Below are 27143 nucleotides of genomic sequence, written 5' to 3' on the forward strand. Positions count from 1 at the left end.
TTTGTTGTCTGATTGTCCTGGACAATGTCAGGAAAATACTGGACCAGAAGGCATGTTCTGCTAAATTTCTATGTCTTTCCCTCTGTGACCTCAAATTTCTTTGTTGAAATACATTACTGGGGAGGATAATTCCTTAGCATTTTAATTTTTTAATCAACCTTCTGGGCATCTGGCTTAGAATATGGTAGGACTTCCAAACTATCCAGGAAGTACCTTCACATTACCAAAATCTTGTCATCCAGGATGTGCTGATGAGTAATTAGTGCTGAAAATAAGTGGCAGTTGAGTTGAATAAGTCACTACATGAACTGGAACCATGTGACAAACACATCTGAAGTGTGTATTTTGTCCAAATATGCAGTGAAATCTCTACATCAGACTCTTGAACTGAAGTAATTTTTTCTTATCCCTTTGATTCTTTATCAAACACTTTCAAGGTACCTCATTTATTACTCAGCTCACATTAAAACAATGGTTTTTAGGTTGAAAATAATTGGGAAACTGAATTCAGATATTTTAGCTAGATATTAATGGGTAATAGCTTTGTCTCATATAGATTTTTATTCTGTGTTTCGTAACTGAATCCATAAATAAACTTGCATAGTCTGCAATTTAGTCAAGCCTTATCTTTCCCCCAGCACCCGAAGGAACTGCCAGTGGTACAAACATTTGAGAATTATAATTATATACAGTGTTACCTAAATTACTTCATCTCTCTCAGATAAATTCTTTCCTGTGCGTTATCTGAAAACCAAATTACTGAAGTTAGTATCTATTCTTCTTGAAGGGAAAAAAGAGGAAAAAATGTTTTTAAATACAAATTTATTAATGCATTTATTATTTGGTGGAAGCTGAGTCTTGTCAATTTCTTTACTGTGTGCACTTAGACACACCATATAGATGCACTTTATTTTTCTATATGATAAACACTTGCAACATTTTTAAAGTACATATTTATTGCAATTGGAGCATTTAGGTATATGTGTTAAACATGATTATAGAAAACTATGAGAGGATATATTGTGTGTTTGGGATTAGTATACACAACTCAAGCGACTGAGTGTAAAGGTATTTTCATTTATGTTTATAATACTAAAAGCACTCAGCACTGGACAGTCTAGAAAGAGATGGAGTTTCTCAAAAAGAGAGAGCCCAGAGAAGCCTCCAACAGAGGCCTCCTGTCATTAATCCTGTGTCAGGATGTTGTGTGTGATGTTCTGGTGTCAAAAGCATCCTGCAATAAAATTACTATATTGAAGATAGGAACAACACTCTGAAACAAAGTACATTGCTGGAAATGGATAGTGAAACCCACTGGAAACTCATTCTTTAAGAGTTTACTTGGACAGTCTGTATATTTCATTTTTCTAATGTGCATGTGTAGCTGCTGTTTCTAACTGCTGAGCTCCCATGAGGAAATAAGCTTTGAGATGAGACTTGGAGGATAGTCATGGTAGATGAGGTCAGGAAGAGAGTTCAGGCCAAAAAGGCCCTGAAGCACAAGGAGAATGTGATGCAATAATCTTTGATTCTTGCTGCAGACTGCTCAGTGTGTGGCAGGGTTTTTGTTGCTTTTCCTTTTTTTCCCCAGTGCACAAGTCTAATCTGTCATCTGGTGTGATGAATGGTGCTAGTCTGTAGCTGGAGAATGGTGTGGCAGTTCCTTCCGTGCTCCAGGACACTTCATGCTGCAGATCTGTGATGCAGACCCAGCTCTGTCCAGAAGGACTGTGAAGCAGGGAGAGGCCACAGCCAGATCTCTCTGTGAAGGGTTGATTGACCTGCAGGGAAATGTTTGGAAAGCTAAGTTGTGCGTGTCTTTCAGCACACTCAGAATGGTCAGTAGCTTCACATTTATAATCAGCATCCTTGCTCTGAGCCCATGGCATGAGGGAAGCTGCCCTCCCCCCATCTCTCTGACACTTTGAGGGGTCTTGCCCAGTACTTTCCAATGGATGTCTTGAGTCTGGTGAGACCAAAAGGCTTCTTGTGCCAGCACCAGCATTGCTCATTCTGTCGTAGCAGCACACCTGGTTACTGTCAGAGCCAAGCAGAGGCTGAGCTGTCTAGTGCAGAGCCAGAGGTGCTGCCTTTTAGGCCACTCACTGCTGTTATTTTCTAACAAAAGTATTACAGTGGGGAGCTCAGTCAATGATCCCTTTTTTGAAATGGGTTTAAATGTATATTTTTGCAAGAATTGCCAGGATTTGGGATTGTGGTGGGGTCAGCAGGCTGTTGTTTAGCAAAAAAAATTATAGAAAGAAAACTCCTCAAAACTTTCTCTGGAGTGTAGTGTCTGAATGCAAGCCAAGTTGTAATGCGGGTAAAGGAGGAAGAACTTTTAATGAAAACAGAAGAATTATTTTTCTAGTTTTAATCTTCAAGTGGTCGGGGTGCTCCTGGTTACAATTGGACCAGTGTGACTGAAGTAGAGGAAAATAAGTGACTGAATAAAACTATATTGTTTTTAAACCACATAGATATGAGTTAAATAATAAAGCTGAGTTCTTTGTGGCTGATGTACTGCACACAAGCATGTGAGTCATTGAAGTGTGACTTAAGTTGTGACTGTGAAGAAATGTCAATAGTTTTCTCATGTTTTCTGGAAGAAAGTTTTGTTTCTAGGGTCCCCGAGTGTTGGGGAGGTTTAAGCAATTGTTATGTCACACTATAATTTTTATAATAAATGTCCTTCAACTCTTGATACTGAAGACCCTTATCTGAAAAGAAGGGGTAGGTCTTGCTCTCCTCCCCCCTACTCCCTCTTGTGTGGTTCTGCCCCCTTCTTACTGCCAGCTGGGGTGCTTCTTGTCTTTACTGGGAACCAGTTCAACTTGCTCATTCAGAAGATGCCTGTGTGCTTGCTTCCTGGCTTTTCTTTCCTACACTTCTCTTCTGGATTAACTTTTTGTTGGATTGGTAGATTCGGTCAGCCCATGGAGGGTTCACATGACTACCAGAATGGTCAGGGAAAGGACGGAAATGTGTCTGGGAATGGGAAGAAAGAAGTTAGCTTTAGTCTCCAAAGAGGCTGGGGTGGCTCTGCTGTAGCATCTTAAGTTCACTCTTCACAGTGTGTGTATGGGTTTTGTAAAGTAGTGTTTCAGATACAGAACCAAAGAGCTTTAAGAAGTTTTAAAAGGGAAATAAATGCCATGATTAAGGGTGTGTGTGCAAAATTTTCTGTATGCTTCTAGGTGCCCTTCATCTCTTACTATTAACCCAGTTGCTAGCCCAGAGTAAGATAGTTGGGGTGCCTCCTGAACAGGCACTGTCTGTTTCTTCATCAGCAAGTCCCGTCTCCCAGATCCAGTCTCTTCATCTTCTTCTGGCTCACATAATTCCTTCAGGCCTACCCAGTCTCCAGCTGTGGTGTGGTGTGCTGTGTTTGGATGTTTGGTGGGTTGCTTTTTTGGGTTTAGTTTTTAAAGTTCTTTCACTGTTTCCTTCTAAAGCGGTCCCCCTTGTGTGGCCCTTAGCATAAGCCAGTCACTGGCAGGAGAGGGAAAAAGCATGCCCTGTCTTCAGCTCTCTTTTCAGACCTGATCGGCCATGGTGCACAGTTGATTGAAATCACACGTTGTCTCCTGTGTATGGTGACTGCTCTGGTGCTCTGTTCAGGATTCCAGCTTGATGGAAAGGTGTGCAATGTGAGGGTGCAGACTGTGGAGGTTTGAGTCACTAGGCAAACTTATGAAAGGCAAATCAGGGCAGATGTGCACTCCTCAATGTCACACATAATGTGTTGAAGTAGCTTTTATCCTCTATTACAGTTCTTTTCTTCTTGAAGAAAAGGTCACGAGAAGATTTTAATACTGAAAAAAAGAATCTTCCTTTTCTAATACATCTGAACTGTATGGTTGAAATTTGTGCAAGAAAATTCAGCCTCAGGCAGGCATCTGATGTGGAAAGTTTCAGCCCAAACTGCTATTTTGGCAAAGTTGTAAGCAGTGAAAATGTGTTTTAAGAGTGGAAAGTGTTAAACAATCTCTGTACTAAAGCAGAACTTATATTTTGGTGGATAAAGGGAACCTGTGATTAAGTTCTAGGCTGAACTGCAACAGCTTTCATTCCCTTTTCCTGTAAGAGGAAGCCCTTACCCAACTTGAAATTCTCCAACAACTGTGTCAGCTGAACATTTTTCTAGCACATACACAGTTACTTTATGCAGCCTTAGCTGTTACCAAGGGGAATGTGGAGCAGTTATGTGCTAGCATTACTGAACTTCAGGAAAAACTAACCTTGAATTGTGATGGCATACAAAACTTTTCTGGCAGGTTCCTGCAGCACACTGCTAATGATGACAGGAAGCCAAGCTGTAGATTTTGTTGTGGGATCCGGTTTTATAATTAGTTCTGAACCATTTTGAGCATGTACATCACCTTGACTGGAAGTTACTGCAAACACCCTTGGGTGTCTTGCATCTGCATCCCAGAGGAAGTGTTTGAGAAACACAGCAACTGCCCTGCACATCTTGTTTTGGTTTGGCTGATTTATTGTTCTGTAATGTATAGACTGGCCATGTGAAGGGCATGAATCTCAACTTTGACTGATTGCAGAGTAAAAGAAAGCGCTTTTCAGATCACCCTGAAATTCTTACCGTATTTCTGTCCAGCCTTGCAAGCCTACCCCAGACACAGCTGCTTTCATAGCTCTTGCTGAAACTTGAAACTGGGAGAAAGGTACAGAAAGTCCATATACAGGTTTGTTTTTTTTTTTTAATAATGGTAATCCCAGACAGGATTTCTCCTGTTCCATTCTGATTTCTTTTGGCTTTATTCAACGCTGCAATTGTTTTTGCAAGTACCCTAATAAACCTCTGTCTTGTATTCAAGGTCAAAATTGTTGATTGGACAAAACGTTAATCTATGAAGAGTTTATGCACCAATTGTGGACTCTGTTTCAAAAATCCTAGTCATATTGTTCCAGTTAATATAATGCTATGGATCTACTCTTTCATGTAAGTTGAGGCTCCTTGGCCATTCTTGTTGCTGTCCTCTGACCTCTCTTGTTTACATCTTTTGCTCAAGTGTAGAGCAAAACACGTGAAAGTACATGAAATCACTGCCTTCTGTGCCTTGGTTGGAGTACTGAAACATCTTTGATTTAGCTTTTGTCATTTTATCATACTCTTGACTCCTACTCAGTTGTGACCCATTTTACAGTCACTTCCTTTTCTGTAGTACTTCTAGCTGTTCTTCAGTCTGTATTTATAAACTTAATTTCTCTTTCTTGCTACTTGCCCACATGGAATGTTGTCTTTTTTGATTTCATGCTATTTTATAGCATGTGCTTTCAAAAAATAACTGAGTAATGTTCTGCTATATCCAGATTCCTGGATGCTTAGTTGTTTCTAAAATTATTTTTGAAAAATAAAATCAAATCTTCATTCATCATCTCCTTCTGTCTGAGAAGGAGAAAATGAAACAGTTTTGAAGTTGGATTCATTCTGATCCCATTCCCCTGTCTGCCCATCCCCCCTCCTTTTTTTCCCCATTGCCAGAGACATTCCGGATCTGTCTGTCTGCAGTTCTCTGGACATCTGAACACATACATACATTCTTGAGATATGGCAAAAGATTGTCTCCTCCTCGTGTACTATTTCTAGCTGAGAAAGCAGCAAAGCTGTTTCAAAGTGCATCAGTAGCCTGTTAGCCCTTTTCCTCATTTAATCTCTTTAGTCTTAGTTAATTCATAACCCTTGATATATATCAAGTCTTCCAAGTTAATTTTGTTTATGATACATAAGTGCTATATGCAGATCCAATTACTGACTTCTATTTCAATAAATTGAATACGTCTACCTGAATGCCTCATGAATTTCTCTACCAAAGATCATGTCTGTCTTACAGTGAAAGGTTGTAAGGGTTATCTTTGATTTAATCAGTTTTATCTTACTCTATGTTTTTTCATTGTCCTTTCAGATGTGTCTGTTCCTTTGAAATGCAGTCTTGGAAAGCCCCTAATTGTACCTTCTGATAGCTGCTTGGCAGACTTAGTGTAAACCACTGTCTCAGCTCACAGTATGGCAACACAGCCCAAGAATTAGTCTTACAGTGTTAACAGCATATATGGGCAATGCAGATATAATGTAAGCATGGGATTTAATTGTGAAAAGAAAGAACAAGCAACCCTGTCTCCAGGAGAGGGCCGCTGCTCACCCTTGTGTTCAAAATTGAAGTCAGGACGTGGCAGATACATGGTGATACGTTCCCCTTCAACTAAGTTTCTCCATCACCTGTTTTCTTAAACTGGTTCCCAGTGATTTCATGAAACATGTTTATTCTGAACTTTTAAAAGGTCACTCATCATTTCAAGGGCTCTCTCATATGATTAGTAATCAGAGTTTCACTTCCTGAATACCAGGCAATCTAAGTGAAAACATAGCAACTGAGTCACTTTGTTATTTTGTTTCCAAGATTACAGTTGTAGGTGCATGTTAATTGTCAAAAAAAGCAAATAGCAAGGCAAGCCTCATGGAAACAATGAGTTCATAAACTGTTGGCAATTAAATTACAGTTTTTAAATTATATTGAACATCTCCTGCAAAATCTTTCTGCTTAGGAGAAAAAAAAATCTGTGCAAATGTATTTACCGTTTCAAAAGTTTTACTGTACTTGAGAAGCTTGATATGTCTACAGCCTTGATATTGTGTATTAGTGTCTTCTGGGAACCAAATTCAGATAATGTCACTAATCAGAGGGATTTGTGTCTTAATATTCTGGTGGATACATGAAAGCATTTTACTAGGTCAAATATCAGTATCCTAGTCTGTATTTGTTTTGTGCTTTAAGCTACAATTTTATTTTAAGTAGGAGCTAAATAATATTATGGAAGTTAAGTTACTGCGGAATATATCTAGCAAAATTTTTCAAAATGAAAAAAAAAACCCACAAGTCCCCATCACTTCACCCCAGTCCAGTGAACATTGCCGGAATTTTGTTGTTGGAATCAAATGGACTTCATTTTCTCACTTTCATGGCTGAAGAGAAAAAAGTGGGTGGAGTGTACTCTCTTGTTTTCTCTCTGTCTGGTTCTTGCAGAGCATCAGTTTATGGGTATTGAAATAGCCTTGCCTCCCTGAGAAACTGTGATGAAACATGACTTTAAATTTATTTAGATGTACATGTGGTAGTACTGTCAGACTTAAAAATCTGCTCTATGCTAATACTTAATTTTATCAAATTAAATATAAATATTTTTAAGTTTATATCTTCTTTGTATGCTGCCTCACTTAATTAGGTGAGGGGTAGTGTATTTTCAAAACCAGTATCCCTGTTTTTTCACTATTGATGCAAATATGGCTTGTGTCTATCACAACAGGAAGGAAAAAAGGCTAATAGTGGTTTTCTCTGTTGACTGTTTCCATCCTTCATTTGTCTTATAAAGAAATTGCCTGTTCTTGAGTGATGTGTACCTCAGTACACTATGAACAAGCCTAAATTCATGTTTTTTGTCTGTCTCATGAAGCAAATGGAAAAATGGGCAAGTCATCAGCATCTTTCTCAGTATAGTGCTGCTAAACACTTGGTTTTGAATTATTTCAAAACCAAGCTCAAGGTAGTTCCTGCTTTCCAAACAATGTTAATATTTGCCTATAACGATCTTCAGGACATGAGTCTGCAGAGTGATCAAAAATTCTGTGAATCTTAGCAGCAGTATTGATCTCTTGAGTGCAGTGATCCCTCAGTTACAAGTCTTTCAATGGTATCCTACCCTTAGGAAACTCGTTTTTTTGTGGTTTGATAAAAGGATGTATTCAGAAATAGTCTAACTCAAGTTGTCATCAGCAGCATTCTTCTCTGTATTTCTTTGTAGTATTTTCAGGTGACAAAATATAATTTAAATTTTACAGAGGGATAACTGCCTGCTTGTCCTAAGACCCTTCTTGGTTTTCTCCTTCCAAAGAAATACTCTTTTAAGCTTTGGGATTTAGCCAGGTATTCTAAAAGAAAAGTCCATTAAAAGGTTAGACTTATTTCCATAATCTCATATGTTTAAGGAAATTGCTTACAGAAGTTCATAGGTGTCCTGTTTCTTGGTCTTGGTTGAGGGTGGGTTGATGTTCTTACCCCCCAACACTACATTCTTCAATGCTGAAAGCTTGTTGCTGTTTGATAAGTTTCAGTCTATTATATTAAACTTCTTTTTATGAATTCACCAAAAGTTTTCAAAGCTTAAGCCATTGCTGACCATTCTTTTGCTCACATTTCAATTATCTGCTATTCTTTTGCAGCTTCTTATAAAATTCAATGTCACTTTTTGTAAGTAATCATTTAGCATTTGTATTATAAGACTTCTGGTAATACCAGTTTTTATACTGGTGAGTGGTATAATGCATCTGCAGCTCAGAGGTGCCTCGAGAAAGGTCGCCTTCTTGTGTCAAACCTGCAAAATATGGCAGACCTTATTCTGCTCCAGTGTTATCAAGAAGTAGTGGTGCTGCTGAGCTGCTCTGCTGGCTTTCCTGTGAAATGGAACAGGCTTTCTGAGTTGGCTGTTAGTAGCCAGACTCTTGGAGCATGAGTGGGCACGTCAGTCTCCACACAGGTACAACAGAATGTCCATAATTTCTGGTGTTTCTCCTGATATTTTAACAGTGTCATTGTCTCTGAGTGTAGTAATACTGCATTGACCTTCACTTGTGCATTCAGCTTTCCTTCACAGGTTATTATAACAGCCTGTGTTTTCATTCCCATACTGTGCTTTGTTCCACCACTCTCTTCCTCTCACCAGCTAATTCCTATTTATTTTCTTTTTAACTATATTTGCATAAAGACATGGATGTTTTGCCATTACTTTCCTGCCTCAGCAATTTGCAACTGCTCCAGATTTATTTTTAGTATTTCACCTTATCTCTTCCTTGCATTTGCTTCTGTTTTAAGTACTTTCTGCTTATTGTTTCTTTTTATAGCTTCCTGTAAAAAAAATCCTTAAACAAAAAGATGGGTTTGAAAACATTGGAGAGGATTTTTTTAATTACATATAACTGTGACCAGCATGTTAGTTTTACATTTCAAACATGCACATCTAATCTAACCTAACCTGTAATGTTTGTTTGTTTACAAACCAACCAACTTGACAATTTGTATATAGTCTTGTTGTAACAACTCATAAAGAAGCCAAAATCTGGTATACAGTAGTTTTATTACCTTTGGGGAAAGGAGCTATATGCATTCTTGTTCTTGCAGTATATTTCTTTGCAGTTTCAACTGCTTATAAGCCCTTATGTGTGCAAGGCAGTGTCTGTGGAATACAGAGAATCAGGGGTGTGCACACGCTGCAAGCAGCATTTTGCTTCAAGTGCAATGTTGCCACACAGTTTCTGCAGTTTCTTATTTCAGCCTGCAATTGGAAGACAAGATACTGGGCATGCCCTACTTAAAAAGACTCTCAAACTCTTCAAACCTGTAGTGAATACTGATGTCCCTCTATTGTAACTGTATTTTGTAAAAGCATCAAAGAGTTCAGTACAGCTGCCAAGACTCACAGAAGTCCCAGATCACTCTGCCGGAGTCATGATGAGCAAATAAAACTACTGCTTACAAGGCAGAAATTATCCTAAGTTTGTTGACTTCTCCATCTGATCTACCTTCTATGTTCCCTTCCCTCAATAGGATAGTATGTTTTGATTGTAGTGAAAAAGGAACAAAGTAGTTATTTCTTTCTTGGGGAAAACATGTGCAGTATACAAATGGGAGTGTTCTTGAAGTCAGTGATATACACGTTTAACACAGAGAAACACAGTTACCACTCAGAGTTGGAAGGGACCCAAAAGGGTCATCGAGTCCAACTCTTAAGTCAATGGCCAACATAGGGGGTTGAACCCATGACCTTGGCATTATTACAACCAAGTTTTACTCATCTTCTGTACCAATCTGTGTAGGTCTCTTCTAAACCAGTAAAGATAAGCCTGTGAATTTTGGTAAAAAATAAGCTGCATTTCCTTGTACTCTATCCAGAGTTGCTCAGGCAGCATCTTAAAATATTGCTCCAAAATGACTCAATATAAAAACAGTCATCACCAGCAGTGCAGGTGACATCAGCAGGGAAGCCAATTGTGACAGCTCCACTATCAAAACTTGGTACGTGTTGTGTTTTTCCAAATGCAAAGATGAGCAGTCAACGTGGATCTCAGACCTAAAACGGCAGAACCAGCAAGGGCACAGGACACAAACTGCATCTGTGAGAAGACAGCCTGCTGCCAGGAGGCTACTGCAGCACTGCTGACAGCTCTGAGCTAGTTCTGCACATGTACCAACTGGCCTCTGGGCACATCCCCAGGACCATCTGCTTTAAGAGCCTCTCACTTATGTCTTACAAAAAAAGCCCTCTTTCTAGGAGAGGAGAATTTAGATTTTGCAACAACAATTATATCATCTCAAGCAAATTGGTATTTTCACAGTTCAGATCAGATGAGATCATTATCCAAATTATGAGTCAGTCCAGTTAAATCTTTTGCTCTGGCTGTGCTGCAAATGGACCAGGTTGCACCAAAAAAGCTGAGGGCTTTTTCTCTGCCATCATGACAGTTCAGAAAAAAGTGATTACAGGAGCAAGGACTCAAATAGTTGGTTCATCCTGTTTCTGTTTTGCTTTTTAACTTGGTAAATTCTGTTTTACCCTAGAGCAGAAAATGTAGCAGTGTGTTGTTGGAATTTAATCCTATGCAGAACACCAAATGTCTCTGTCATCTCTTACTCTAGATAATTAATTAAAGTGTAAAATATAAACAATATCCCAAAAGAAATAACCTCTTCCTTTTCATAAATATGGCATTAACTGAATACAGGTTAATTAATTTTATGTCCAGTTTCCTATAAAATTGAATTCCCTGACATATGCATAAGGAAGGAGTGCTGTTGTGCCATTTTGGCGCAAGAGATGCCAAATTGATGATCTGCAAAAGTTGCAGACACTGCTCATCCAAACAGTGCTTGGAGATTGGCAGGGTACTGAGTGTGCATTAGAGCTGTTTTGTTTCCCTTTTGGTTTATTCAGTGGATTGTGGAATTTGTTACAGCTTGGGGTTTTTTCTTAATGCTTTGAGATAATAATTTTTGAAGTTTATCTTTTAAATAAGTATTTTTATGGTTAACGCTAAATAAATTAAGAACTTTGATGTCCCTAATCTTTTCTCTGCTAAAATAGATAAATCTCCTGATTCACCTTTTATTCAGGAAGAATGGAAAGTGATTTTGTAAGGAGAGAATGTTTCCAAGCTTTTTGTACTATATACATATACATATATACATATACAAGACAAAACTTTTGTGTCAGATAGCAAGATTTTACACATTGTCACAGATCTGAAGCTTAATAATGGGTAGCAGTCCCTGGAAAGCATTTCGATACACTAAGCAATGCTTTATTAAAAAAACAAAAGGACACCAAAAAAACCCCAAACTCCTCTTTTAGAGATTATAGGGTGAAATGAGTTGGTATTTTAGGAGAGCATTTACTAGTAAATGGAAGATAAAAATCATAATTTGTAACCATGTATTTTGAAGAACAAACTAATGTTAAAAATTAACATTACCAATGTACAAAATGCAGTGCACTGTTTAGAATTGTTTTGAAACGCTAATTTCCACGATGAACAGAGGAACTGTTTCTTGTACTGTGTACTTACACTGTACTTTTAATTTTGTACTGAAGTTCTGTGTTTACATAGAACTTGAAGTACAAGGAGATCTAGTAGATAAGCTTATATTTAAAGTTAATTTCCAGAATTCAGTTAAATGTCTGAAACTTACAGAGCAGACAAATTTCCTTAAGGTCTTTTTGTTAGTAATAGCTGTCTATCTATGCCTTGGGAAATCTTCAGATACACAGGTTTGTTTTTGACTTATTTGCATTTGCCACTGGGGAAGACACAATCAAGCACTTTCCACCTTTTGACAATGGTACAATCAGATGTTAGCTTCATACTAGTCTTTAGACTGCATTTGCTCTCAAAAGGATTAATGTCAGTGAAAGCTTTAAAAATAAATTAACAAACCAAATACATAAAAAGGTGGTCTGTCATGACATAAATCCACTACCTGTGACCTTGTGGGACCTGTGAATATCTCCTATGGTCCTGTAGATTCATACTCTTCAGTAAGGTATGCATGTGGGAGAATCATCCCCTAAAGGTGTTACAAGCAAATTTTTTGTCCTTTTCTGAAGCACAAGTAGAGAAGGTTAGCCACAGAGGTGAGTTTATTCCACTGCAGGTGAATTTGTATTTCCTGATAGGATGAACAAGCAGTTGTGGCATGACACTATGGGAATTATCTGTTTCAATACTGAATAGAATATGAAAAAAAACTACAGTTTAGTAACAAAATTGTTTCTCAGCGACCAGAAAATCAGTGTCACTATGTGACTGTGTCTGTGGGCATACTTTATGGAGAAGGAGAGGTGATGTGTCAGGACGAGAGATTCAGAGTAGCTTAGGAATAGCTGAGGTTTGTGCTTGAAAGATGACAAGAAAAGTGTCTGGCACAGTGTATGACACTGTGGAGTATATAGACCCCCAGAGTTTCAGGGGTTTTAATGGCAGCATTCAGATTCAGTTGCAAATGTTGCTACAGACTTAATTATATGACTGAGGAACATCTGATTTGAGGGACTGGGATGGTTAATAATGCCTTCTTCCTTTTGTTTTTCCTTTATATCTACATGTGTTACTATACCTATATGTTTATCCTCACACAGGTTCAGTTCTAGTCTGCATTAAGTGCTGATGTGATGCAAACCAGAGGACATCAGAAGCAGAGGCATGACAGAGCATTTTCAAAGAAAGTGAAGCTGAGAAAGGTGAAGATTTTTTCTCCCCTAGCCCTTTTCAGCCTCAACAAACTTTTGTTGGTTATTCATTTTCATGGTTGTATACATTTTAAGAACAGAAAAGGGCTGTTAACAATACCTAGTCTAGCAAGTTAAATAGCATAAAACAAGCCAGAATTTTGCACATGGCTCAGATTGTAGAAGTATATCCAATCTTGGGCTTTAGAATTGAATCCAGTTGCTAAACTAAATCATCTGTTTATTTTTGTTTCTTGCTGTTAAATGAGTTTTCCAGAGTTTCAGTTATTAGTCTAGATTTTTCCAAGCTCTTTGTGGTGAGCTTCCATTTTAAAGTTTAGAGATCCCAACTGGACCCAGCAATCCTGTAAATATTGATTAATGAAATATGCAGTATTGAAAATACCTCATTTCAGTTCTTCTCTCTTTGGCCATGATTAAGAGGTTAACCATTAATAACAACTAAAGCTCACATTCAGTAGATTTTCACAAATATATGCCTGTGTCTCTCTGAGTAGAGTACCTTTTCCCAGACCAAGTAAAAGGTTTTTCCTGTGCTTCCTTCAAGATTACCGTTGTGTGTCATGCTCAGATACTTCACACGTCCTTGCCAGTACAGAAACATGGCAGCTCTGACACATCACAACTCTTTTCAGTTACTTGAGCCACTAGTTATTCTCAGCTCTAGTGCAACAAAAAGTCACTGTTCGGTTAGTAAAGGTATTCCTGTCATGTACACAAGTTTTATGCATTACTCTGCTGAGACGCTTGTCTGTATTGATTGCTTTTGAAGGACATTTCACTTTCAGTTTGAATTAAGAAGAACAGAAACGATTATGTAGATTTTGAAACGTGATAGGTTCTCCATCTCACGTGTCACTGATATTGTAGCACATAGTTTGCTTGAGCTGTGTGGCTTAGATCCAAAGTGCATCCTGTTCTGCTAAAAGTGTGTCCTTTCCTCACTGCGAGAACTTACACATCATGAAACTGGGGAGCAATTGATACCTGTAAGGTGGTTTTCTAAGTAGTGGCTTTCTGAAAGGACTGACGTAGAAGACTGTTTACAGGTATTTGCAGTGAGTAACAGCACAAACACCTCTGAGTCCATCCTACCTTCAAAGGTCAATCCTCAGATCTACAGCCTTAGATCTTGTCTCAGCAGAAAAATGACCCACCCCTGGCTGTTCAGACAGGCTAGAGAGGCATAACCTTTGTGGTTGCTCTGCTAAGGCAGGCACAAATGTGAAAGAAGATACTGCAATGGCTTCCTTTTGAAAATTAACTGAAGCAGTGTTTCCTTCATACGAGTGGTCAAAGCTGTTTGCAGGGCTGTCTGCTTTGTCTAAAGGCAAATGAGGAGCTCAATATAGTATCCCATGTTGGCTTAACCTCATCAGCCACCCCTGATAGGTGCCTTTCTCTTAAGCTTGTTTGTCTAAAACAATTTCTCTTCCCTTTAGTTTGAGAGACTGTTCCTTCCTAAACAGTCCTTGAATCTTTGATCTCCTTGTTTTTGTGAGGCTTTTCCTGACTTAGTATTGTCTTTTTAGTAAGCAATTCCCCAGAGTTTTCTGAGAAGTGTCATAACTGAGTCATTCTTTCCTTTCCTGCCTGTTTTTCTCACTAGTCTCATATTAAACAATAACCAATATATTAGTATAATAAATATCTTAACACAATATTAATAAATGATTTAGAGTAGCTCCAAATCTGTCATGATGAACTCATGGGAGAGAATTTTTTTTACAACAGATTCCAAGTTTTTTTGAGCTGATACTCTAGCTCATGCACATACTATTAACTATTTAAACAGCCACAGACTAGCTTCCTTTTAAAGTAAAAATCCTTAGTATAAAAATAGCAAGGATTCGTTACTACCAAGTATTAGTAGTTCTTTCCTTCTGACTTCCCATTTTCCTCCTAACCTTGCTTTTTCCCAATCAGATTCCTTTAGACGCTGTAGCTGAGAGCTGTAAGAAGTAGCCACAACACAGTGAATATTTGGGCCTGCTTGACAGATGTGATAATGTAGGTAACCAAGAAAGGAGGCTTCAGATGAGACTCTTGAAGACTGAGACTTAAGTGAGCTAGTGAGGGAATCAAAGTGGGAAAGGAAACTCATGATTCTACTCCCAGTTGGTAAATTCCTGAGCAGTTAGGCCATCACTAATTGTAGCCAAGATTACTTCCTTAGTGATGATTTTTGATGTGATATGTAATTTTGTCCTGAGACAGCAACAATAGGAATACTATGCATTAGCTTTTCTTAGCATTGTAGGTTTTAATAAATTTTGGAATTGCAAAAGATCTTGAGTAAGTTTTCAAAACACAGTGTAATGGCTGTAGGCTTAAGGAATTCTGTAAGTCAATAAATACAAAGCAATGGAACAAATCTTCTTCTTGAGAATTTGTGCTTTAGAGGCAATGCTGGAAATGTGAGTTAGCTTGATCTCCTCTTAGTGGGGGAGCAATAAGCAAAGTTTTGTCTGGATAAGGGAAGAGGGAAATAAATCCTGTGTTTAAACCTCCCCTGCAGTTGGTCTGAAAATTTGGAAACTCTCATTCTTGTAGTGATTTTTCAGTGATGTATTGGCCCCATTAAAGTCAGTGGGAGTTTTGCCATGGCTTTTAATGAGGTCAGAAAAAGAATAGTACATTTCAACAGCCTTTTTTTTTTTAGGTTGGAAAGAAGTTTTATATTTGTTTCTTTTACAGTGATATATTCTAGAAACAAATCCCACTGTAATTAAATAGCGTTTTCCATAGCACTTGCAGGATGAGATGGAATAAACATCCTGCGTAGCTTCAGGAGAATAACATTCACTGCCAGCATTTTTTAATTTTTTTGTTTCTATGTTTATTTTTCAGTTGTTGGTGTACCTAGTGTTTGGGCCCATGTGGGATAGTTTCATTTAAATTTTACATCTACAAGCTCTGCCTTTGGTAGGAAAAGGCTCAAGTACACAATTCAAAGGAAATGCAAAGAAATAGGGATTTGATTAGGATACTTCAGTGAGTTTTGACTATTTTGCCAAATATTTTAGTTTTCAATTTCGTATCTTGCATCATGCCAGTGGGAACAAGACATGATGTATTGTAAGTCTACATTCCTTCCCTTACCAGTGAAATTCATCTGTGTATGAAGAGAGTTTGACATATTTTCAGCCGCCTGTCACAATAATGCTCTCATTAGTATGTGTGTGTAGGTTTATAACAGTTAAATATTTATGAGATATGCAAATGTTTGCTGTCTTCCTTTAATTCACAAGTGACGACTAATCAAAGCTTTGCTCTTTCTTCAAGTAAAAAGCTCTGCTCTGGAATGTTGTTTTAGTAGGCAATAATTTGATGAAAATATGAAGGTGGTTGAAAAAGGGTGGGAATCCTTTGCTTATTCTCTGCTACTTCCCTGAAGCTGTGCAACAACTTCAGCTTTAAAGCACCTTCGGTTTTGTTATCTGACCCTGAATATGTTTGATGACTTTGAACTGTGTTGTATCCAAAAAAAAAACAAAACAAAGACACACTGAAGTCAATTTGAATGTCCTTCCCTCTTCTTGGTCCAGGTGCTTCCTGTGGTGCTTATGTGTTGCTTAGCAGAAACCACTGCCAGCATAGCTCCTTGTGGTCTGCAGAGAAAGCCTACACCAAACCTTTTGGGATAACTGGGCTTTCCTTAAGTACTAAACCTTCACCCTGTTCTCTTGTGACAGGGGAATGTGAGGAATATACCTTTTCTTACATTTGCAAATCACCTCTAAGTGTGTGGGGACAGAAATGCAGAGGTGCACCTTCAGCGAGATGGGTTGGTGTTCGTGGTTCTGTCTCCTGAGAAATGATGCTTGGTGTCTGGTCCACTGCTTTGGACACTGCATGGAAATTGGCAGAATCCTGTCATCTCCTCCTGGAAGAATAGTGAGACGACAAAATGGGAGGAAAAGTTTATTTACCCACATTTATCACTCACCCAGAAAATTAATAATCTCCAATGCTCATACCACATTGTCTGAATTGTAGTCCCTTCTGCGTCAGTAGTTTGATGGTTGCCTCCAGCAACACCCAGTGATGGAAGCTGCATAAAGTGGGAGCTCGATGTTAATCTGGGTGGGGGTCAGCTTGAGGTAATTGAGTCTTAGTATGTGAGTCTCTTAGTGTTTGTTTTAAACAATGAGTCTGCAAACATCAACACAAATAGAAGCCCCATCCACTCTCACAGTTCAAAGCATTTTCAGAGTGTTTATGACTGGTAGTGAACAACATTTCAGAGAAAGCAGTACCCCAGGCTCCCAAAATCTGCACATTTTGCATTATGAGGTGCTCAAGCTTGTGTATTGTAAACAAGGTTTAGAAACTCCTCCATGTAGTTGTGCTTTGGACCCCATCAAGACTTAGAAGAAAATGTCTAATTGTGCCTGGATTTACTTCATAAACTGGGATTGGCTTCAGCAGTCTGTGTGGCCTTCCATTCAGCTGTTTGCTTAAGCCAAGCCAAAAGCCACTTACCTAAAAATGTCTTATTCTCACTCTTGAGCTGAGAAAACCAGGCTGGAAAGGGTGAAAGCTGAAGCATAGCTTTTAAGTCCAAGCCTCTGGTTTCAGTCCAATCATATGGTGAGCAAGAATGACTGACCATAACGTTGTTCTGGAGGGCACTTGTGCTTTTCTTGTACAATGCTTGTCAGACACCTTTTTAAAATAAACAGCCGTGGTATGTGATTGACTCAGATTTGAACTTTGCAGCTATTGCTTCCTATCTGCCTGGTATGTCAAACCAAAGCCCTGCAATTCAATGACTCTAAAATGAAAACCTTAATTCAAATATTACAGTCTGGATCTGCTTCTGACTTTTTGGTTTTGGCAGTGTAAGCAAAATGGAGGCAAGTGTGTTTCTAGTTCAGAAAAATAGATGTTGTTTATATAGTTTGTATACAGCAATGTTGTGTAATAAAAGGCAGGAGCTGAATACTCTTCACTAGAGATGTGCAAGTACGACTGGAGGCAGTGTATCTGGCTGTCAAAATTGCATCTGAAGAGAAAGTTTTAATGATGTTTTAAGATGGTTTGTTTTGTTATCTTAAAGCAACAAAAAAATTATGCATTTGAGAACCAGTTTTATTCTCTCTGGATGCTGTGAGAATCTGATGTTCTCATTGACATCTTTTCGCTGTGTTAGACTTCACTTACTGCGAAGCCTGACCGTGAACATGGTTCCAGTAGCCAATTAATGAGGCTGAAAGTATAGCTTTGACCCATCCAAGCGCTGTGCCATCCAGACAAGGAATGGTGGGTAATATGTTGGGGCAGGACGGTACTGCCAAGACCCATGTGCTGCCATGGCGTGCAGTTCCTGTGGGCACTTGCTGTGCAGGGCTGTCTCACTGCTGGGGCACCTGCTTCCCAGCATGGATAGCTTCCTTCCACTCCTGTGCACTGAATGCTATAGTAAAATAGGGGGCAGAGTGGCAAATGACTAAGGAGTGAGGCTACTTTTTGTAGTCTGCTTCTTCAGCAAGACTTATTTTGAATGAGTTAAAACCAAAAGAGTTAAAGAACCATTGTATATTTTCAAATTGAGTTGTCAAAGCAAATATTTTGACAGTCAGTCAGAAATGGATATTGAGTGGCATGCTGTGAAGAACACACTGTTCTGTTGTGGAAAAAACTTGTTAAGGGATGGGAAACTTGAGTGGAAGAATAAACAGCCAGTTGTCAGCCTTGCAACGGCCTAGCCGGAGTTTCTGTTGAGCAAAATTGAAAAAAAAAAAGGGGTGGGATGAGCAGAGTGCTGGAAGGAAGTTTCATGAAGCACAGATATTTAGCACAGACTGTAGCTGGAAAGCCTTCCATGTATCGCACAAACAGATTGTTGGAGCTGTGTTGGTTAGGTTCATTGGAAAAACCAAGGGGACGAGGAGATTGTTGGAAGGAAAAGGTTAAGTACATAAATGTTACTGAATGTAACTATTTTCTAGTACTCTCTCTGCAATCTTTCCTTGCTAAGCCTCAGAAAGAAGAAATGCCTCTGTCCCTCCTCTGGGCTCACCATCCTACTTTGTAAATTTTTGACTGTCTGCTAACAAAAAAGAGTTGTAGGTGAGTGGTGCTCTCATTTCAAGGCATCACTAGTGTGAGAATGAACTTATGCAGAAGTTCTCCCGTGAATAAGGATACATTGCTCTGCACCAGAATAAGATACTCATTGCCCAGGAAAAAACAAATTGTGAAGTTTCTAATGAAAACCAAAGTATATTCAGCTGGACTATAGCTCTCAGTGACATCTACCAACTAACTTTCAGATACTGCAAAGTTTCCCTGTGTTACACAACAAGGAAGCATATGCTCCTGTGAAGTTCTGAGAATTGATATGACCTCTGTATTATCTTTAGACAGGCTGTTTTTCTGGAGATACTGTGTTTTAAAATGTTGATGCAATTTACTCTCACACTAACATTTCAATTGGAAAAGAGCCCCATGGTTTGGTCTTTTCCTCTAGTATAACATACCATGTTATGAGTGACATGCTTTTATGACTGCCGGTGTTCATTTGGAATTTCCACCTACCTATGTAAATATGAACTTTGTTCTCATCTGTGTTCAATAAACAGTATTTTATATTCAGCAGGTACAGGGTAAGCAATAACAGCTATGATGAGTGTCCAGCTCTCATGTCCCTTGCACCTCAATTAAAATCCCAGAATTATAAAGATGAGAAGCTCATATAGATGAAAGTCTTGCAGAGAAAAACAGATTCTAGAGCTTTTTGGATCATCTCTTTTAAAAAATGGAGACATTTTCACTTAAACTCTCTTTAACCATGCAGATGACATCAGAAAAATATGGGTTTGTAGTGGACATTTCCTACATTCCAGTCATTTAAAGTGGAAATACTGAGCAAATTAACTTTTTTTTGGCAGGCTGACACTACAGTGCTCTGTTATTACAAAGGGTGTATTCGAGTCATTAGTATGCCAGGTTGCTTGAAAACTTCATGCTTTCCCCCCAGAAAAACGGAAAAGTAGCTGAGCTGTTACCTCAGGATGTCTAAAGGCACGACTAAGTATGTTTTGTGTTTTTTTAAGGCAATGCCATAACGTTGAACTAAGGCAGACTAATTCAGTTGTTGGCACATGAGCTTAAGCCCCTTATACCAAGGGAATCTGCCAAATCTAGACGATTCATTACTACCAGTACAGGAGGGAGTAGAAATTGCTGGATGAAATCTTGTGGATGATTCACTATGGCTCATATAGGAGGGAGTAGAAATTGCTGGATGAAATTCTGAATGTGTGAAGTGGTGGGTGTGTTTCATTTTGCATTCAGTGGGTCTAGTATTCAGCCACTGGGCTCAAAACTCCTAAGAAATTAAATACCAACCCCATGACAAAGCTAAAAAAATATTAGGGGTGTCTGTTTTTCTGGCATCTGCTGACCTCTTAGTGTTTGGTAACAGTGCAGCAGTGAGGTCCAGATCTGTTCTTCACTCTCTTGCCTGCAGTTCAATGTCAATATTTTGGATTTTGTGAGGACAACTTGGAAGTGCTATGTTCTCATCATGGAGGGGTAACATGAGAGCATTTGCTGCTCCCACCGTTGCTTTCAGGCAACACTGTTTCAGTTAGGGCAGAAACATGTGCAATGACCCATTTGTTATTTTTAGGCCAGTATTTGGAGAGGAGTTAGAAGTATAGTGGTCTCTGCCTCTTGTACTAAGTATAACTCTGGGAATGTCATCAGTTACCACTGAAAGGCAGCATTAAGTCTTTGGGAAAGCAGTCGCAGCACACACAGGACTGTGGAAGAGAGGAACTGAGAGGAGTTAGGAAGCTCAAGGCTGACTGGCAACCTTGCTCACCACTCCTGGCCACTTGGCAGTGACTGGGGCACTTTTCCACAGATTCCTGTTTACAATGGCATAAACCACGCACCACAGGCTGCCGTTCTTGGCATCAGTTCAAAATGAAGCATGTGAAATACCTGCAGGTAGATTGTTTTTCTGAAACACTAGTGCAAACCTGGATACAGATCCCAGGGAAACACTACTCCTACAAAATCCAGGCTTCAGAGGGGTCACCACATCACAGGGTCGTCTGTCCTTAGCTGTAATCCTTCTCATCTCCTCTTGAGATGGAGTTGACTCAGCTGTAGTGAGCAGAAATGGAGAGAGTGGCAACATGGTTCCCTTATTGCCCTTTGCTCCTGGCACTGTGTTCGTCTTCCATCCGAAAGTCACACCATGCTGCCTCCCCAAACTGAAAGCAGGAGCTGCACATCTGTGAAACTGCTTAAACATGTCTGAACATTTTGCCGGGGTACTGCCACACCTCTGGTAATTTCGGCCAGAAGAAAGTGATGGGGGTGTGGTAGTAGGAGTGGGTGGGACCACTGGGTGTTACTGAGACCTTTGCCTGCAAAGTGTTTGACAAACACTCGGAGTGGGATAGGGCAAAACAGATAGCATAAGTATCGGCAGCAGGTACTTTAAGTATAGTGGTGGGGGGAAAGATTAATTACTCCCCTGGGACAAACCAGGGAGGTTTCCAGCAGGCTCTGCTTGATGGGCCCTTGTTAGAGCTTTTGTATGTTGATGTGGATTTGTGCCAGGTCTTGGCTCTTTGCGGTGGTGGAAATAACTTTTTTTCTCACTGTAGATGTGTTTTCTCTTTTTTCTTGTAGGTGTGTGATGTCAAATAGTGGGCAGTCCTTGTAGCCTCCCCTGCCAGCCTTCAGTGTCATGTGCCAGTATGAATATTAAGAAAGAAAAGTGTACTTCAAAGCTCATCATCCCAGAAGGAAAAAAGGAGGAACTAAGCGGAGAGAACAAATGACTGCACTGCTTGGGAAACTTGGCGCTGTTCACTTTTTCTCCTGAAAAGCTTGACCTTGGCCTCTGTGCGTTTAAAGAGTAGACAGAGCAGCCACAGTGATTTTCTTAAGACCCTTTTTTCCTTTCTTAATTTAATTTTTCCCTGGTGCCTGGATTTTAAGACTGTCTGCTGCACTGATCACAAGCACTGAACATCAATATGTGTCATGTCATTGTAACATGTCGGTCAATGCTATGGACTCTCCTGAGTATCGTGGTGGCTTTCGCAGAGCTCATTGCCTTCATGAGCGCAGACTGGCTGATTGGCAAAGCAAAGCCTTCAAGCTCCGAGGATGTGGACAACAGAACAGGGGGATCACAGGAGCCTTACCACCCCACACTGGGCATCTATGGGCGCTGCACCAGAATCTCCCACATGCAGTTTTCTAGACGAGACACATTTTGTGGTCCTTATGCTGAAAACTTCAATGAGATTGCCAGTGGGTTCTGGCAGGCGACCGCTATTTTCCTAGCCATGGGAATCATGATTCTCTGTACCGTGGCATTTGTGTCTGTCTTTACTATGTGTGTGCAGAGTATTATGAAGAAAAGCATTTTTAATGTCTGTGGGCTGCTACAAGGGATTGCAGGTACGTACACTTTGAGAGCAAGTAACACTTTTAGTTTGGGGCCCATTCAGTGGAAGAAAAGTAGTGATTTTGGCCTGTGTGCAGACAGGCTTTAGCCTTTAGGCAGACCTAGAGTGATTCTATACGCTGATGTTTATTCAAACACAACTGAAATTTATAGCTACACAGCATGTAATACATTGACATTGGCAGCAGCATTGCAGCCTGATGTGTGCCAAAATGAACTGACCAATGTTGCATTTGTTTGCTGTTCATTTTTGTCCCCTCTCTTTGAATTTCTTTCAGTTATAAAAACTTCTCTTCTTTGTCACCAGCAGAGAACAAAGTTAATACTCACATTAAGACAGTCTGTCTCCCTCTCGCTACTTTAGTCATTTTTCCATGGACGAAAGGCTGTTCTCTCAGTGTCTCAGAGGCTTCATGACTGTGGTGAGAGTAAATACCACCCCAGGGCTAAGAACTGCATGTAGTTGCATACCCAGTTCCTCCAGCATTTACTGCTAAGCAACCTGCTTCAAAGCTGTGAGTTTGGCAAATGATACCTTGTGATAAACTCTTCTGTTAGCCAGCTTATTGTTCAGCTGCAGTTACACAGCTCAGTAAGCTTATCTTTTCACTGGCCAAGGATCAGCTGTGCTTTGCCTGAAAAGATGAATTTGTTCTAGAGATTTGGTGTTTCTGCTTAAACCATAGATTTTACAGAGATTAAATGACTGTTAGTAAACCAACCCTGGACAGCCCTAGTTGGAGAAGTATTCAGCTTTCTGCAATTGACAGAAAGCGTGGGGAGAACCTGTCTCATACACAGAGTTTTATCATTTGTGCTCTGTGTGTGTGTGGTCATGTGGAGGAGGAGAGTGGTCTTCTGCCACACCTCAGGGAGCCCTCAGAGTCTGTGAGGAGGGAGGAAATGAGCAGGGACACTTCTCTTTTTCTCACCTGGTAGTGCTCTCAAGCAGATATTTTCAACTCCCAGAATTATTTCATTATAACAAAACTTAGGAGTTTTAACTTGTTAGCTTTAAATGTGAATCCAACTTAACCTCTTTTCACCTTCACTGAGGTGGCCAGCCATATCTGTGATGGCAGTACCTATCCAGGAGGTGAGGAGGTATAATAATAGGTATTCAGGCCTTTATAGAGCTGGTTGGCTTCATTTGCTTGGTTGACACCCAAATTACTCTTACTCTTAACACACGTTGAGAAGTAGCTGAAAACTGAATTTACTGCCTGCTGCAACCCCCCAGAGCCAGCGTTACATGCCAGGCTCTGGCTGATGCTGGCTCCTGAAGCACTGGCACAGCAGTTCTCACTGTTTTCTACTTCATACGTCTTCAGTATAAAAGTTGTAACACTTATTTCATGCTACCCACAATGTAAGGTTTGTGCTTCAGAGCAGAATTAGATCACTAAATTGGCTAAAGATGCTTCTGTTCGCATATGAGTGTCCTTCAGATAAACATGACAAGTTTTGCTGTAACCACTCCTGCTTTACAGAATTGGCCAGAAGCAGGGTGACAAGGAAACAGCTTGGCAGTGCAGATTAAGCCAGAAGTTGTTAGCTTCTTGCTTTCTTACCCTATAGTTACAATCCAAGAAACATTTTTTCAGGAGATGCAATTTTTTTCCTTCTTTTCTGTTGGAGGGGTATTTTTATGAAAAAGATTGCTTAGCAGAGTAAGTACATCTCTGGCATGTTAGACTTGGGTGTGTTAAAAAGCTGACTTTACATAAAACTGATACCATCTCAAAATACCTAATCTGTAATCTAGGATTAGCAGGAAGTATCTTGTATCTTAGAGTAGTGTTCTGGAGACCATGTATTTGTGAGAAAATACGTGCAAAGACAGTTTTATGTTTTATTATCAATCTGGCTGTACTTGTAATCGGACTTGCGGCCTAAGAGATTGAAAAATATGGTTGACAAAGCATTTCTTACATGTTAGGGGATAGATCAGTTCTTCCTGAGCTGTCCTGAGGATACAAATACTTCCCTGCTTATTATTCAGATAAATGACGCAGCATGAAACCGGGTAATAGAAAGGTCACGTTACTGAAACAGTTGCTACGAGAAGTACACTGCTGATGTTTGCAGCCAGGCATCTTGTGTCTCACAATTCGTTTGGGAAGATTAGTTTTATTGGATCCACTGGCACATTTGTGCCAGCAGCATTACAGCATCTGCTTACTTAGTTGCAATTATTTTCCTTATGACTTATAATGGCTGCTAATTTCAACTTTCTCAGTTCCTGAGTTTTGAAAAATGCTTGAGCAAGTTGCTCAAGAGGGACAGTTGTCAGCATGGTTAATCCATACAGGAATTATGATAGCTAAACCAATGCCCTGACCAGAGAACAAGATACAACCCTGCCTTAATGGGTTTAAGCATATTATTCTTTCAAATATGAACAATTACATTTTTCATAAGCATAGGAGAAGAATTCATAAAATAATTTTATCAGCCTGTATCAGTCCAATATTTGCTAGTTTGTCAAACATCTCCTTTTCAAAGATGAGATACACTCATGGTAGAATCACTACACGAACTCAGGATCTTACAGATTTAATCTTATTTAAAATCTCTATATTTTTGCAGTGGAGATTTAATATAATTAGAAACATACAACAAGTTAATTTATTCCTGGAATTCATAATGAAAAAACAATAACAGACACCGGATATTTCTTTCCAGTCTAGCAAGATAGGTTGTGACCTGGATGATGTCTATGGTGAAATTGCAGAACAGAAAGCAACATTTCTTCTGTTATGGCCCTTGGACAAACATACAAATTCTCATTTAGGTGAGCAGGGAGAAGGCATACACATACCTAGTCCATTAGGTTGTTTGTTTGGGGGTGGGGTTTTGTGGGGTTTTGATTTGTTTTGGTTTTTCTTTTTCAGAAAATGAGACATTCAAAGCTATAAAGGAAGAAAATATGGCTCTTGTTTGAACTCCTGTAATTCCTTTGTTATAGAGCAGGATCTTCTACCCTTGCTTTCAGACTGTGGTACTTTTCATTCTATAGCTGTAGAAACAGTAATCAGTAGCCCTGGTTTTGGAGATGTTTGAGGATTGTTTGATCTGGATAAGCGTCTTTTCTCTGCATTAGAGAGTGCAGAGAATAGAGCCATATAATTGAATAGATGATTAGTACCCAGCAGCAAGAAGATCAGGCAGACTTTCCTTGGTCTTTTTGGGTAAAGTATTCTGGTTTTACAGTCCATGAATCACTTGAAATGCAGAGGTTAGAAGAGGCAGGATGTTATTACATGGTAACTGACAAGTATCAATTAAAAGTAAATTTTCACAGTAATCATGTGCGTATAGGAAATAAACTAAAAAAATTTTAAAAATTGGTGATCCCCTATTGACTTACCTTGGTATGCATATAGTGTAGTTGCGTTTGGGTTTACAAGTCTCATTTGGGCTTGTGTACTTCACTTTGGTGCTGAGTAATATAATCCAGTCATAACCTCACCTTAAAGGAAGGTGGGGGGAGCTTAGGACAGAGCCTAAACCAGGTTTGGCTTCCATCTTTGATAGTTTATGAAGTTCACAATGAACAACTTTACTTGACTTCTTTTTTAAGCCCTGTCGTGGCTGGGTGGACAGGACCCTTCCCCACAGCCAGCAGCTGCCTGACTTGCAGGTGAGCCACAACCTGCCAGCAGCTCCTTAGTGCATGCCTATGTGGCAGCTAAATTAGTGCACAAATATTGTGTCGGTCCAGCACCTGAGCAGGCCCTGTGTTTGCTTCTGGGGAGCTGCACATCGTGTGCCCACAAAGGCTTGGGGAGAGCGGGAAAGGGTGCTGACATGTCAGGAAGACAAAATGGGTTTGGCAATTCAGTTTCTTGTATTCCTATTTTGCCTTGCTGGAGTAGGCCTGCCATGCCACACATATATAGCAAAACAGGAAGAAATAGCTCCTGTTCTCTAGTCGTTCCAGGGTGCTAAGGATTTCAACTGAGAGGCCTCTCACAGGTCACCCCCTTCCCATCGCTTTCTCTGTTCAGAGTCCACTGTCTTCTAGCTCAAATGGGCTTGACTAAACTGGTTCCTGACAGGAACATGGAGGGGAAAAAAGCATGTAAAAATTGAGTTGCATCCATCCAAAGAGCATCTGTGTCCTGGCTGCATGGTGAGGGGTGTCTCTGGTTTATTCAGGGGAATGCATGGCTGCATTGTGTTAGGTAGCTGTGCCACTGGCAATCACATCCTTAACAGGTACACATCCAGTGAGCCAAAGCAGAGGTTTGTGTTTCCCAAGGCAGCTGCAGGCAGGCTGGGAGCATTAGGTTGGACACTTTGCTGAAGTCTGTCTGCTTGGGCCTAGCTGCTGGAGCTCTGTGCCTCCCTTTGTCACCTCAGCAGTTTCTCCTCCAGCATTGCTGGCGGATGACTCAGCTTCTTCCTTCCGAGGGTCTGAGAGGCTTGTTTTTTTTCCCCAGACACTTGTCCCCATTACTTTCTCTTTTCAGGTATCTCACAAGCTCTCCTGGATTCACTCTTCTGACCTTTCCATGATTTCACTGTATTACTGTTCATGTCTTCTCCAGTTTGCTTCTGCCATGTCTTGGGGGGTTCCTGCAGCAGAACTGCAGCAGTACCTTGGCAATAGTTCAGTGCCAGGAGTGCAGCTTTTCTCTTACATGCAAAACTTCTCTGCAATTTTGTAAAATGAAGAGATGTAATTCAGTTTGAAGCCATCTGCGTGTGTAACTATCTTTGCTGCTGAAAGAATTTTTTTTTACATCTCTTGCACTTGGAAATAGTTCAGCCTGTTGTACTTACTGGGCATCATTCTCATTTTGGGAGGCTGGGCAATTAGGAAGATGGCCTGAGCAGTGTGATGGGAACCATCTGAAGGGGAGGAGGATCTGGAGCTTCTTGT

General features: G+C 39.8%; 1 protein-coding gene across 2 annotated transcripts in view; it reads left to right on the forward strand.

The window, feature by feature from the left end:
• Window positions 1-27143, forward strand: part of LHFPL2 (LHFPL tetraspan subfamily member 2) — a 122195-nt gene that overhangs the window by 83745 nt on the left and 11307 nt on the right. Inside the window, exons 4-5 of one of the 2 annotated variants that reach the window (XM_071581122.1) lie at window positions 12703-12804; window positions 21469-22248. In XM_071581122.1, coding sequence (XP_071437223.1) covers window positions 21819-22248 — 430 coding nt within the window. In that variant the 5' untranslated portion in view covers window positions 12703-12804; window positions 21469-21818. The remainder of the gene's footprint in view (window positions 1-12702; window positions 12805-21468; window positions 22249-27143) is intronic. The other variant, XM_071581123.1, reaches the window with a different exon arrangement.

The sequence above is a fragment of the Pithys albifrons genome, chromosome Z, assembly GCF_047495875.1.
Source record: "Pithys albifrons albifrons isolate INPA30051 chromosome Z, PitAlb_v1, whole genome shotgun sequence".
Taxonomy (NCBI): domain Eukaryota; kingdom Metazoa; phylum Chordata; class Aves; order Passeriformes; family Thamnophilidae; genus Pithys; species Pithys albifrons.